The sequence below is a fragment of the Stegodyphus dumicola genome, chromosome 11 (assembly GCF_044657685.1).
Source record: "Stegodyphus dumicola isolate Sdum_Otavi_A_Nest chromosome 11, ASM4465768v1".
In the NCBI taxonomy this organism is placed as follows: domain Eukaryota; kingdom Metazoa; phylum Arthropoda; class Arachnida; order Araneae; family Eresidae; genus Stegodyphus; species Stegodyphus dumicola.
This window is the reverse complement of record NC_140778.1, coordinates 65,728,905-65,743,938: the sequence shown is the minus strand read 5'-3', so window position 1 is coordinate 65,743,938 and position 15,034 is coordinate 65,728,905. Positions and strand designations below refer to the sequence as shown.

Genomic DNA, 15,034 nt, shown 5'->3' with positions numbered 1-15,034 from the left:
AATTATGCAATACCTATTAATATAACAAATTTTTGTAAAGCTATTTATTTGGATGAAAAATAATACATTCAGAAATTTATGGCACTATACTATGATTAACAGAGGAAAAACACTTTTCAAAATTCAAAATAGTTTTTATTAATCCAATTTATCACATTTTATTTGAATTCATGAAAAACAATCTTATATCCATGTATTCTTATGTATATAAGAACTCTTGATAAATTGGATCTCTGTCATTGCCTTTCACAGCACCTAAAATAAAAAAACATTCACAATTACTATATGTGAATATAATTCATAATTAAATTTAAACAAATGACTATTAGAATGCAAATTAAAGGAAGCATTTAAAATATTTTAACATTTAGTACCTATAAACAGAGTAGCAATTATTTGATTTTTCGATTATAGTAAAATAAACATGGGGGATGCCTTTTAAAATTTTTTATGTCAGAAAATAAACTCAAACCACCAGCTGAACATATGAGCAGTTTTATCAATCAGCCACTGGTAGGTAACCTGGATACTGAATCAACATATAAAGTTGCCAAGATAAAGAGAGAAACAAAATTATGATAATCACATCTTACCTATTCATAAAACTATTTTAAATTTAATGTGTAGGCAAGTCCAAAAAGAGTGAGAATGAATTTATTTTGCAACACAAAGTAAAGTCTTGCAGGAGCAAAATAAAACTTGTCTCATGATATTGGCAAGTAAAAAATAATTAACTGCATCTGGTAACATTTATCTGACAACACATAAGTAATTGTTAGCTATGTGCAGAAAATAAAATCTGATCAGGGGCATAGCTAGAGGGGGGCATCTGTCCCCGGGTGCAGAATCCAAGGGGTGCCAAACTGATGTTAGAACATTTTAGAATTAAATGTTTTCCATCCTTGGCAAGCAGTAGGGGGCGCGAAATCTTCAGTTGTCCCTGAGCGCTGAAAACCCTAGCTATGACTCTGAATCTGACCATGTTAATGCAATTTTAAACTTTTGAATTTAACCGCAGAAATTTACCAAAGAAGTACTTGTAACAGTAGTAAATGAAGGTGTGGCTAATCTTTACTGTATGGTACACCTTGGTTTCTGTCTGAAAAAAAATCGCAAAGTGGTATTGGTTGTTTGTGAAATGTGGAAGCCCATTGCGTCAAATAAGTTTTTCGGTAACCCTAATGTTGATAATGTTGGCGAAAGTAGCCTTTGGGAAAAAAAAAAAAACTTTTTTTTGTCAATAAAAAGGAGTTATTTCTGCAAATATTGCCAACGTGTTGTGATAAATTTAGTTTTGGGCTACTTTTTTTAATAGTAAACCTTTTGTACGGTCCCAGGTTTTTGGTTCTTACCATTCTTTTCAATTGCTGTGTTTTGTTGCACGGAAGTGGTATGGTCTTGTATTTTGAACATGCTATTTATTATTTTGGTGTGGGTACCATCGTTTGAGTATGTCTGAGGTGACTAAGAGACGAAAAATTTAATTGAATTGCTTACCTGGAGGATGGTGGTGGGAAGCCTAAACATATGCATGTGAAAAAGGTATGTTAAAAAAATGACGTTTCATTTATTTTTTTGTCTCTGTGTGTTAATTTTTGTTAGAAGATTTGTTGTTTAATGTTTTTATGTTAGAAAATATGTATTTTTGGTAACTTATTCCTCTCTGTGTATTTTTGGTTGTCTGTGTGTTAAGACAGTGGCGAATTTTTTCTGGTAACTATGATATTTTTAACTTTCTGATTTTCTTAAAGTGAAAATAGATCAATGTGTACATGGACAAAGTTAAGGCAGTGCACAATGCCCAGTTTGTGCAGTTCTCTGTTTTAATAGGCCGATGTGTACATGGACACAGAGTTTGTGTATGTCTTTGACTTCTTATTTTGGTTTTGTGTAGCGGACACCTTGAAATTGGTGCCGATCCTCTCAGGTGACGATCTTGATATAAAAAAAAGAAACGATTCGCCAAGGGTTACAGTAGAGTAAATTTTCACCAAAGATGTTCTACCATAATCACCATTTCAGTGGTTTAAACACTAGTGGAGCAGTATGCAGAGATGAAGATTTGAGTTTTGTTTACACAGCATGATGGTTTAGGCACTCCAGCCATTACAGTGAACAAAATTATAATAAACATAGCCACAATAATTGTCTACAAATATTGATGTATAACACTGCATTAACTAATATATTTCTTATGCTAGTATATACAGAATCCTTAATCGAAGGGAAAATCAGAAGACTGTGCATGAATTTTCCTTTAACTGAAACATGGATTTGACCATACAAATCTCAGTCTTACAGGACATGCCACACTATGCAGATAGACAGTAAAAAGTGCTTGTGTTGTTTTTATTTGTTAGAGGTATGAAATAAATACACTTCTAGATTTTAATTTTTTCTTTTCTTGTTTTACATTTGGATTACCTATCAAAAAGTAAGGAATTTTGATATTATTACAATATCAGAGTTAAAATAACAATTATTGGACATGTTAAAGTAATGAAAATTTTAAATTAGGTTAAAAAGTAACCCTTAATGTGGCATATTTTTGAATTAAACTCTATCGACATTAAAAACAACAAAACATCCTTCTTTATTAAGGACTTTAATTAACTAATTTTAAATACGGAGCTATGAATGAATATTTTTCCCTTGCATGTTATAATAACTGAAACAAAATAACTCTGATACAGTCAAAATTCCTAAATGCAAGTACATAAAATTTACTTTAGCAATTTAAAGAGATGAGACACACTGAACACATGAATAAATTTCTATCAAAGAATAATTTATTAAATTTGGCCCATTCCATAGTAAACTTTAACCATTAGATTACATTATTACACCATGTTATCAGTTTGAAAAGCAAGTCATATGCCAGATCTTGGATGTAAAAGAAATGCACAAAATAATATACAGATTATTGAAAAATGATGTATACCAATGCTTATAAATATGATTAAATGTAACAGAAAATTTACTGTCACAACCACATTTTTAAGTGAAATGTATTATTTTAACATTTTACAATATTTAAGGTATGGCATTAAATGCAACATTATGTGCCTGGATATAAGTTAGTAAATTAAAAAATAATAATAATAATAATAATAATCAAAGAATGAATGTCATGAAAAATTTCAAAAACAAGCAGAATTTAATTTAGAAGACCTTTAGACACTTATGATAAATAAATTTGAGAATTCTTCACCCAAAATTAAATTATAATTAACTAAAACCAGTTTGACTGACCTTCTACAAAATCCTTCAGCTGCAATTTTTTCTAGCTTGAAAACCAAATTCTTCTCCACATGGTAATAACATCTTAACCAGTTGAAATTCCTGCAGAAAGTTTGATAACACAGTAATAGAATTAATAGAATAGAACAATTAACACAAAAGTATAGAACATCATTTAAACTTAACATTATTACAAATTTTGGTGCTTTCTGACTATCTGCAAAGCTGTGAAAATTGGCAAAATGGTTAGTTTATGGTTCATATCTACTGCTCTGTTCACAAGTAGTAATTCAAATAAGCACTTTATAAGAAACAAGAAATTTTAGGATGCACACACACAAAAATATATACATTGGGTCAATATTCACATATTTTTCATTCAATGGAATACTATTCAGAAATAAAGATTAAATATAAAGCATGTAAATACATGTGTGTGGTATGCATATTCATAGTTTGCTATTATCGTGTGCATACTCTTGCTGTTTTAGCATAAGTTGAAGCTGTGAGGGCAGATGATAAGAAAGTATCAGAATTTTTCATGTATAAGAAAAGATTGCCCTGACAATAGTATCTCAATTGTTTAGCACTGACATTTACATAGCGCATTAGAAATATATAGTAATATATGTAGAATAAAAAGATAATTGCATATTATTAATTCATTTTTTTAAATGCCAAACTTTAACAATTCTTTCACATATAATTAACAGAATTCTTTCACATGAACATCTAAAATCCATTCTTAACTAAAGAATAAATAATAAAAACATGTAAATTTCTTATCAAGCCCATCATTTCCGAAATGTCTACTTCTGAAAGTTCCCAGCATTTCTCAATATATTATTAAATTACTAAACTAAGCATCAATGATCGTCATGTTCGCTAATGTGGCAATATCTTTCACACTTCTTTGTTACCACAAGTAACAAGTAGGCTTCAATAAATCTTTAACTGTTACATGCTACTTTTGTCTAAAATTTGTACAAATAATAAAATTAAATGAGCTCTTTATAATATGCTCAAAGAAATAATTTTGTATGAAAATTTGTAAGTTATATATTGGCCTGATTAATGATTCAGGAAATAATTCGGGTTTTCAAAGTGCTTCCAATAATTCAAATTTCAGCTTGTGTCAAAATAAAATCTATAACACAAAGATAAGCAAATTTCCTTATGAACAATGCATTTTAACATTATTCAATCACTGGCAATCACACAATACTGATTGCTTCAATAAACATTACTGTAACTGTATTATTTAAAAGACTGTAATGTTTTAATTATTTCCTTAATTAAAACATTACAGTCTTTTCCTCCTTCTAACACCATAAGAAAACCCAGATAAGAAATATAAATATATCAGTAAAAATAAATTATATTATTGAATGACACTTTACATTAATTACACTTATGCATATATTATTTTATTATAAATTATTTCAAAATCAAAGAAGAGAAGGGGGAGAAACTTTAATATTGACATTTCTAAAATGATATAAACATTAATCATTTAGTACAGTTTGTTATTTCAGGCAAAAAGAATTCACTTTTCTGGATAGCATTTATATTTCCATCTCACTTTCAATGAAACATTAACAGAAATGTATATAATTTAAACACCAGTTTTTTTTTATTTATCAGACAGATTATGTCAACTCGAAAAAACCTATCAGTAAAATTCGGTAGTAATAATTCTGAATGTTAGGCAACTTGCAAGATTCAACAAAAATTATCAATACTTTTATTATAATGACAATACTACAGTAACAAGAACATAAAATTAAAGTGCATATAACTATAAAATAAGCCAGCATATAATAATGGTGCATTGGTTTCTAAAACAATGGGAAAAAAGACATGTATTATGGTAGCTATTCATATTCTTCAGCTTTCCTAATATTCTCATGTTCACTTTACATAACTAAAGTATCTAAAATACAATAAAAATGCAAACAATATTTATGAGAAAATGTTAAAAGCAATCATAAGCATTTGATTGAATGACCATATTTTGTCTTCCTGCAAGTCGAATCTTAAAATGATATGCAGTTTGAAAAATGCTTAATCCTTTTATAAAATATTCAAAAAAGATTAAAAAAAGGTACTGTTCTGTTATCAGGACCGGGTTCAGAAATGTATTTATGTATGCTTGTATATTTGTATGTTTGTGTGTCTACATATACACATCTATGCACATACTTACGAACACAGGTTCATACATTTCCGATTCTGGTCCCAATAACAGAACAGTACCCCCAAAAAAACTTGAATTACAAACTAGATTAAGATAATGTTTCAACCATACATATTTTGGACAAAACAATGCAAACTCTTATTTTTATACAATTTTTCAAACTATTTAACATAAATTTATTGCTGCAATAAAATAATAAGCAATCTGATCACACATATTATTCTGAAACTGAATGCATAAACTAGACTAAAAAAAATTCAGTCATAAACATTTGGATAGCAGGGCAAATTAGATATTTGAAAAGACAGCCAGCCATTGAGATACACGTAATTCACGACAGAATGGTAACAATTCATAAAGCTGTGAAACATTTAACTGTAATTAGAGGGAAAAAATTTTCCTTATGAGGTATTTCTCCCGCTGTCCTAGCGTGCCTTCGTGGTGTAATCGTTCTGCACGCTGGGCCGGTATTTCAGAGGTCCGTGTTTCGATTCACGGCGAAGGCGGTTGCTAATTTTTCATCTCTACGTCTTCCCAAAAAAATCCTAATGTCTCTACAGTGGCGCCCGAATTAAAAAGGTGTTGGATGAGGTATATCCACACCCAGGATTTAGTGATTGGATTCCCTTAAAAAAAAAAGTCGGCCTTTAAAAAGAGAAGTAATATAAGGTATTTCTCCCGCTTTCCTAGCCTGTCTTCGGCCCACCAGCGGCCGAGCGGTAAAGTCGCTGAACCCTGGTAGTGCGATCCGAGGTTCGAATCCCGCGAACGGGCTGGCTGCATGGGTGTTTTTGTGGTTTTCCCCACGTGTAACGTGTATACGAGCCAGTTTCCCTTAGAAAGTCCTCCACGAAGACATCCCTCCCCTTAGGCAGATAGCCCTAGTGTGCTTTGCCATAATTAAATACACCACCACCACACCTAGCGTGTCTTCGTGGTGTAGTGGTTCTGCACACTGGGCCGGTATTCCAGAGGTCCATCCTTCGATTCCCGGCGAAGGCAGTTGCTAATTTTTCATGTTTCCTGCTTCCAAAAAAATACCTAATGTCTCTATACCCAAATTTAAAAAAAAAATTCGTTTCCGTAATTAAATATATATATATCTAATTTTATCTATATTTGTAGTAGGGTTTGTAATCTGTAAGTAATTATACATGTAATTTATACATTTTTTATAAAAAAATATATGTTATTTAGAATTTTGCAAATATTCTAGAAAATGCTAATCCATTGAAAAAAATCTTTTCCATGACTAAATAAATTTTTAAAAACGTCAGAAAAAATAGCAGTTAAAATTAATAACAAAATAACAAGAATAAATCATCAATCATATCAATATTTTTAATGTACAGCATTTAGAAACAACTTAGTAAAATACATATGAAAAATAAAATAATGTGCAAGTTTCAGATGTGCAATGTCAAAAAATTAAAACTGGTAAATTTGAGAACAAATATCCTCAAAATGTTTGACAACGAAAGTCCTCCGGACAATGCAGAATGAATGTCCTCAGGATGTGGAATTGGTGAACTCCTCAGGACATCTGAGAATCAACATCTTCAGGACATCCTGTCATATCCCGGGACATAGCGACTTAAATAAGACATCCTCAGGATGTTAAATTACGATCTCCTCAGGACATCTGAGAATCAACATCCTTAGGACATCCTAACTATGTCCCGGGATATTGCGACTTAAATAGGACATCCTGAGGATGTTTTGTGCTATGGGGGTATTCTCGGCACAGCAATTAACGGGACTTGAACAGCGGAACTTTGTAACTGAACATGAAATTATGTCTGTTTATAGAATTAAAGAGAAAATATTATCACATAAAACGAAGCAACTTAAACAACTTACATTGAAAGAAATGTTTAATAAAGTAAACAAATAAATATTGAGTTTTTTTTTTTGTAAATTTTGATACCCTTTAGATCATAATTGTTCTTTATTTCATAAGTTACGGTTTCATATTTTTAATTTTAGAATTTCTGCATGCCATCTTACGAGATTTAAACTGATGATCTATAATCCGGAATCGCCGAAGTCCCGACGAGACCGGATTAACGACTTTTGACTGTATATTAAAATGTTGATGTGGGATAACTCATAAAATAACCCAGTAAACCCATAATCAGGTAACCCAGTAACTCCCAAAAGAAAAAATAATTCAGAAATTAACATGAAACTTGTTTATGCATTATTCTTCATCTAAATAATTCTATTTCATTTCATTGTGTTATGTAAAAATAAAGATGTATTTTTTTAAGTTTTGCAACATTAGCGTAATCAAGTAATTTGTATTCATGACGAGTCTGTGGAGCATTTTACACTTGTATGTGTTGCTATATACATTATTTTCTTTTACTGTCAAGATTTTTCTGAATAATATGCCATAATTTATCACCTTAACTAGTCCCCAGAGTTTGTAATTATATTTTAAGAAATCACACAGTCTTTAATCTGCAATTTTAATTCCATTTCCTTATGATTTCAGATGTCATGTATTAATCCCTAGCCGAAATTCTGTAAGTTTTCTTGAAATCCAAAGCATTTTCTTTTTCTATATAAATAAAATATTCCAATAACAGCTACCAGCATTGGATGCCTCTAATTTTTATTTTGTAAGGAGTAACAAATTTTATACTGTTGCCTACACATCTACTACCTATGTTCCTATAATTTGGTATCATTTCCGATTGTGGAATTATGGTGAGTTTTCATGATTCTGTATTCTTTCAGTAGAAAAATATCAAAAAATAAATTTGTTGTTTTTTGATAAATAAATTTTTTGTACTCATAAATCAGAATATGCATAAAAATATTACAATTAATAAGAGACTGTACGATTTTTTAAAAAGATTCTTGAGTTTTATACCAATGGTAGTAAATGAGAATGTTTTTTTATCTACTTAATTGATTATTACAAAGCATAAAAATAGTATCTTCTTGAGGGTAGAAGACTTTCATGAAGTATATTTAACAGAAATTGACTTTTGTTCATGTGACACACGAGAAATATCCCATGCAGCTAGCCTGTCCACTAGTGTTCAAACTACCAATGCTCCTTAGTCTTATCCACTTGTCTGCTTATAAATACTAATTATGAAAGATGGTAATAATTTTTCTCAGTGTGAAATCTTATCACAAAGAATAGGCTAAACAGATTTTACGGTACTCTTCTGTTTTCGGGATTGGATTCAGAAATGTATGTGCGTTCATGTCTGCATGTATATATGTATGTGTATACACACTTGCATATATACATACATTTCTGAATATGGTCCTAATAACACTAAAGTACTGATTTTACTTATACAGTCAAAAGTCGTTAATCCGGTCTCGTCTGGACTTCGGCGATTCCGGATTATCGATTTTTCCGGATTATAGATCATCAGTTTAAATCTCGTAAGATGGCATGCAGAAATTCTAAAATTAAAAATATGAAACCGTAATTTATGAAATAAAGAACAATTATGATCTAAAGGGTATCAAAATTTACAAAAAAAAAAAAAAAAAAAAAAAAAAAAAACCTCAATATTTATTTGTTTACTTTATTAAACATTTCTTTCAATGTAAGTTGTTTAAGTTGCTTCGTTTTATGTGATAATATTTTCTCTTTAATTCTATAAACAGACATAATTTCATGTTCAGTTACAAAGTTCCGCTGTTCAAGTCCTATAATTGCTGTGCCGAGAATACCGACTAACTTGTCAATCAAAATTTTTTCGTTTTCACTAACCTCTCTGTCAGGTTCTTCATGTCTTTATCCAATTTTTGCAGCAATTCCACTTTTTGTTTGATGACATCGAAACATACTTTCGTTTTGTACGATCCTTTGGGAGCTCCAGAATCGGAAATTCTATTTGACATAATCGAAAGTTCCAAGTTTACTTTTATAGTATTGCTCTTACAGTCTGCAAAAAATAATAAGCCGGATCCAATTCAAAGATTAAGGAACAATGCAATCATCAACATTAACTGAAATAGAGAATTAGATAATTTTAGCTTATACCAGCCGTTATACATAAAACGCGCACACGAAAACGTATTCTACACTTGCGCACACGCATATGCGCAGTTGTAAAAGGTCTTACACGCACGCGTAAACGCCTATGCGCATGTGTCGACGCGGCACATGCGCAGAAAGTTTTTAGCTTTGAGGTCGGGATTATGGATATCCGAATTAACGACTTTTGACTGTATATACATATACATGAGAAAGAAATTTTGCATTTATATAGAAAACGAGAAAAAATGTAATCAGTTTTTTAAATGCTTAGAACGCACTTTCATTTAACATCGAACTTTCTTTCCAATTCAAAATATGTGAATCCACTCCTTTCTTCATTTTGCTATCTTGTTTGATATTTTTTGAGCCAAAAATGCGATGCAAGCATAACTCAGGTTCCTTCTAAGCTCATGAATTACACTGGGATACACAACAAAACGTGTGGTCTGTATTTCTAAGTTATACATAATGCCCACAACAATAAAAAATAAGTGTTTAATTACTTTTCATCACAACACGCTTCGCAAACTACATAGTACTGTCAAACATAAATACCATTTTTTTATGTTTCCACCTTTTAGCCACTAGATGGCGTATCAGAGTGCTGGAACCGCAGATTGTCTGTAAAAAGGTAACTATCAAGCCAATAAATATTTTTATTTTCTCAAATTTTAATTTTCAATATTTGCTATGAGATCTCTCTCACATCTGTTAATTTAGACAGATGATGAAATAGATTTTCTGTTCATACCAATAATAAAAATAACAAAATTATTCAGAAAGATGACAGGGGGGCAAAATTTAAATAAAGAAAATAAAAATCTTAAAAATTGAGTCTACATCACCATAAAAACAGTGTGGCATGCTAGCTATACAAAAGCCTGATAGCCATCACTAATCCACCATTTACTTATTTCAGATGCTGTTTCTAGTACTGCCATAAAATACAGTACTGGACAAAAAAGCAGTACAGCAAGATATCCTTCACTGATGACACCCAGAATTATAGGATAGCGGTTAATGTAAACGACAGTTCTGGATATTGACTTATCTGGTAAGAGACAGGAATGCATAATCATCTCACAAATATCCCTGATTATGATTACTTTTATAGGAGGTGCATCATGCTGCAAGCATATATGGAAAATCAGATACAGTAATTCATGAGTAGTATTGTAACCTCCTACACAGCTGTTAAAAAATAAAGATACTGGAATGGCCTATGCATGTATACATATGTAGAAAGGCCTACATATTATCAAAATCTAAATCTGACTGAACACATATAAGATGCTGGAAATGTCTTGTGGTACGTATCAGAGTCGTAGCTAGGGTTTTCAGCATCCGAGGACAGCTGAAAATTTCGTACCACCTTGGGTTTACCAAGAATTAAAACATTTCATTCTAAAATTTTGTTATTTCAATTTGGCGTCCCCTGGGTACTGCACCAGAGCATAGATGTTCCCCTCTAGCTATGCCATTGGTCTAAATCAGTCACGAAATGTTCAGCAGTTCAAGATGGTATTGACGGAGGAATGGGAAAGGATATCATAACTTATTGACAACATAACATTCTAAGGTGACAACATCCTTTACTGAATGTTATTTTATTGGTTTATTCTACATTTGGACATACAGCGTCTGTATACTAATATGGACCACTCATGTATGAAAGTACCATTCTTTTATTTATGTATCTTTCGTGCTTTATTGAAATATAATATGACATTCATTTACCTAGACAACCTTTATTGGACACCACTTGTGTTAACTTTAACAGACCAATGTATATATTATATATTGCTTTGAAATATATAAAAAGAGTCCTGTTATGAAATTTAAATTTACTTATACACTCACGTTTGTGAAAATTGCAACACCAAGAAGGAATCGTCATAATTGAATGCAATTTAATACACAGTTGAGTGGTAGTGGTACAAATAAATGATTAAATGTTCAAAGCAAACAAACAAGAACAAGAGATCAGAATCGGTATTTTGTGTGGCCACCACGCGCCGCAATAAGTGCTGCTACACGACGTGGCATGGAGTCAAACAAAGTTTGAATGTCTGACTGAGGAAGAGCATTCCATATCGTTTGTACGTTGTACCAAAGTTCGTCTGCAGACGCAACAGGACGAGGATCACGAGCAAGACGCCGACCAATTGCCACACATGTTCAATTGGCGACATATCCGGGGAACACGCAGGCCAAGGAAGAAGCTGTACCTGCTGCGCTGCAAAGAAGGATTTAACAATCCGAGCAGTATGAGGGCGGGCATTGTCCTGTTGAAATACAGCGCCTGGCAAGCTTTGAAGGAAGGGAACAGCTTCGGGCTGTAGAACTTCACGGATATACCGGTTGCTGTTCAGATTGCCCACAATTCGTAGCAATTGAGATCGTCTATGATATGCTATGGCGCCCCAGACCATAACTCCGGGTGTTCGTCCACTGTGGCGTTCGATAATGCACTCCGGAAGGTGGCGTTCACCGGCATAGCGTCTGACACGAATGCGGCCATCATGGTACCACAAATTAAAGCGGGATTCGTCAGAAAACACGACATGCTGCCAATCAGCACGCCAGTCTCTATGCTGATTGGCCCATTGTAGCCGCAGGCGGCGATGGTCGTGCGTTGGGGGATCCTGTATAAAGGAGTCCGTGCGCGCAGTCCACACTGCAGCAGACGTCTACGAATTGATGAAGCACACAATGAAACACCTGTAGCTATTGACCACAGTGCTGCCAATTGTCTAGAGGAAGCTGTACGGTCCGTCCACGCCATGCGGACCAGGTGTCTATCATCGCGAGCTGACGTCACATTTCGGGGTCCACTCCCGGATTTCCGAGTTGTCCGACACTCGTCCGTCCACTGCTTCCAAACGCGCATCACTGTGCTGCTGTTACGCTGCACACGAGAGGCTACTGCACGATACGACAATCCAGCTTCACGAAGGCCGATGATTCTCCCTCGTTCAAACTCTGTAAGTTGTTCAAATCTCGCTCTCTTTCGTCGACGAGGCATAAGTACAGATTGAGTTAACGTTTACCACTAGCAGATAACCACCGATAACCATACACGCCTCGCTACAGCCGTCTATTTATTCGGATCCATCAGCCGTTCAGAGGGCGCTGCTCAGCATACGCATACGCATGCGCTACGGATTTGCAATTCTAATCATTTGCATATCATGCGCTACTTTGCATTTCCTGAAAATTTCAGCTCACTCGCGTAAGTCCTTCATGGTGTTGCAATTTTCACAAACGTGAGTGTATATATATAATTTATAAAAACAAGTGAAACATTTTCTTACCAGCAATTGCTTGTTGATCTTGCTCTGCAATTGGTAAGTGGCCCAGAAGATTATCATGCTTGTAGTGACATTTATTATAAATGACATCAACATGCATGTCAAAAATTTTCGCTGTTATACCAGCCGTACAATAAAAGCCAAATTTCCTTGTACCTTGAAATTTTAACTGGCGTTTACCAGTACTCCCAGATATGTATACCCCACTTCTGTTGCAAATAAATTTAACTGTTGAATGATTTTTGAATTTTTCTTCTCCTCTAGGCAATATATATGAAGAATTTGTTGCTTTTTCTTCTTCAGCAAGCCATTTATAAAAATCTAGAAATAAAAATTTTCATTCAAAATATTTTTTAGTTTCTTGTAATACACAATTTTCAGAATTAACATATTCCTAGCTTATACCATTCATCAGAAAACACTGTTAATTTTAATATTTATAGAGAAGTTTTGTACAACTCAGTATGAATGATTATTTAAAATTTATTCATTAATATATTCAGTACTATTAATGAGAGTTAAAATTTCATTCTTATATTAATACACTACAAATGCTAAATACTGTGTGACAGAACAGGAACAAGTGGGCAGGACACCATAATTTTATCAACAGTTCACAGCTATAGTTCCATCTCACTCTGCCCCAGTTTTCATGGACACAGCTCTGCCCCAGTTTTCATGGAGAACACGCTGGGGGTCAAATCAGACAAATCCACATAATCTTTTAAAAGAACTTTTGGCTCCTTTCATATTTGCAGTACACATAGGGAAAATCTTGAAACCTGTCACTCAAACAGTACATTTGCTAGGATTTAAACCAAGTCTCATTAACAGTGTTACCGCTCATGAGACTCTTTTTTTTTTTTTTTTTTTCTTTTCATGAGTATAAATTCCTAGATATAATAAGTTACGAGGTAGTTTTCACATTTTGCATTCCTCACATTACGCTACTGATATTTTTAAAAAAAACGTCTACCAAACCCATGACATATATTAATCACTGATACATCTGCTATGTTTGCAAAAATATTGTACCTAGTCCTCTGTGAGAAAATATTATAATTGTGAAAAAGAAATGTGATACACTTCTGTTATCAGGACTGGATTCAGAAATGTATACACACATGCATGTATGGATGGATGAATGTGTTTCATATGTGCATGTATGTAGTGCATATGCATATATATATACATTTTTTATTCCAGTCAGAGCTGTAGATAGGGTTTTCTGAACCTGCGGACAACTAAAGATCTTACTCCCCTCTTGTTTGCCAAGAATGGAAAACATTTCATTCTAGAAATTCATACAGTTCGGTGCCTCCTGGATGCTGCGCCCAGGGACAGATGTTCCCCCTTGCTCCCACTCTAGCTATGTGCCTGAAAACATTAAGAGTACCAGCAATATAAATCAAGTATTTTAATTACATTAAGATTTAAATATAAAAGTTGATAGATATAAGTATAAAAGTTGATAGATTTAAATATAAAAGTTGATAGATATAAAGATTTAAATATAAAAGACTTTTTGAACACACTATGCACATTTGTTATGAGTTAAAATTGGAAGGGTGTTCTGAATATTATTAGATAAATAATAAAATTTTTAAAAATTATACCGTAAACTTTTCAGCCCACTAGGGTCAAAGTGGTAAAGTTATTGAATACAAATAGTTCGGTACGAAATTCGAAACCCAGTGAACGGGCTGGCTGCATACATGGTTTTGGGAATTTCTCCATGTGTAATGTGTTTATGAGCTAGTTTCCCTTAGAAGGTCCTCCATGAAGGCATCCCTCCCCTTAGGTAGATAGCCCTAGTGTGCTTTGCCATTATCAAACAAAGCAAACCATACCAGTGAACGTTTCAAAAGAACAATATACTGAAATTTTGCTATCATGTTATTCATAAGGGATAAAATTTCTTCAAAACTCAACAGCATAAAAAAATGAAAATTAAAAACATAATTTATTAGTATTTGGAAACCTTCTGAAATAATTAAAAGTTTATTAAATTAATAAAAATGCTAACCTTCCATAGACGTAAACTTTAAAATGACTTTTTCGTGTGCATTTGCTACGTCTTGGTCAGAAAATAAATGTTGTCTGTAAATTTCAACACTAAAAAATGAAGAAGAACATTCGATTCATCGAACAGTTTTTGATTTTTCTGATGAAACACCGTGAACAAGTCGCAAGTGTTTCACTTGTATCTTTTTTGTCTTAAAACTTTTATCACACATTTCGCATTTTACACGAGTATCCTCCGAATTCTCCATA

The 15,034-nt window shown here is 32.9% G+C and overlaps 2 protein-coding genes across 2 annotated transcripts in view; both read right to left on the bottom strand.

The window, feature by feature from the left end:
* LOC146994057 (uncharacterized) overlaps positions 1–15,034 on the bottom strand; it is a 55,181-nt gene that overhangs the window by 14,749 nt on the left and 25,398 nt on the right. The gene's annotated exons all lie outside the window — the stretch shown is intronic.
* Positions 76–14,830, bottom strand: LOC146994058 (uncharacterized). The gene is made up of 5 exons (XM_085826783.1): positions 14,787–14,830; positions 12,764–13,081; positions 9,180–9,354; positions 3,253–3,342; positions 76–255 (listed from the first exon to the last, which is right to left on the bottom strand). Exons 1-5 carry the CDS (start codon positions 14,791–14,793, stop codon positions 237–239), a joined length of 609 nt encoding a protein of 202 aa, XP_085682909.1. The 5' UTR covers positions 14,794–14,830; the 3' UTR covers positions 76–236.

Bases quoted from the DNA above. Each gene is read 5' to 3' on its own strand.
- LOC146994058 (XM_085826783.1), bottom strand. The intron at 9,355-12,763 runs GTAAGAAAATGT...TATTTTTTGCAG, and splicing joins AGATCAACAAGCAATTGCTG to ACTGTAAGAGCAATACTATA. The intron at 3,343-9,179 runs GTTAGTGAAAAC...AACTTTCTGCAG, and splicing joins ATGAAGAACCTGACAGAGAG to GAATTTCAACTGGTTAAGAT.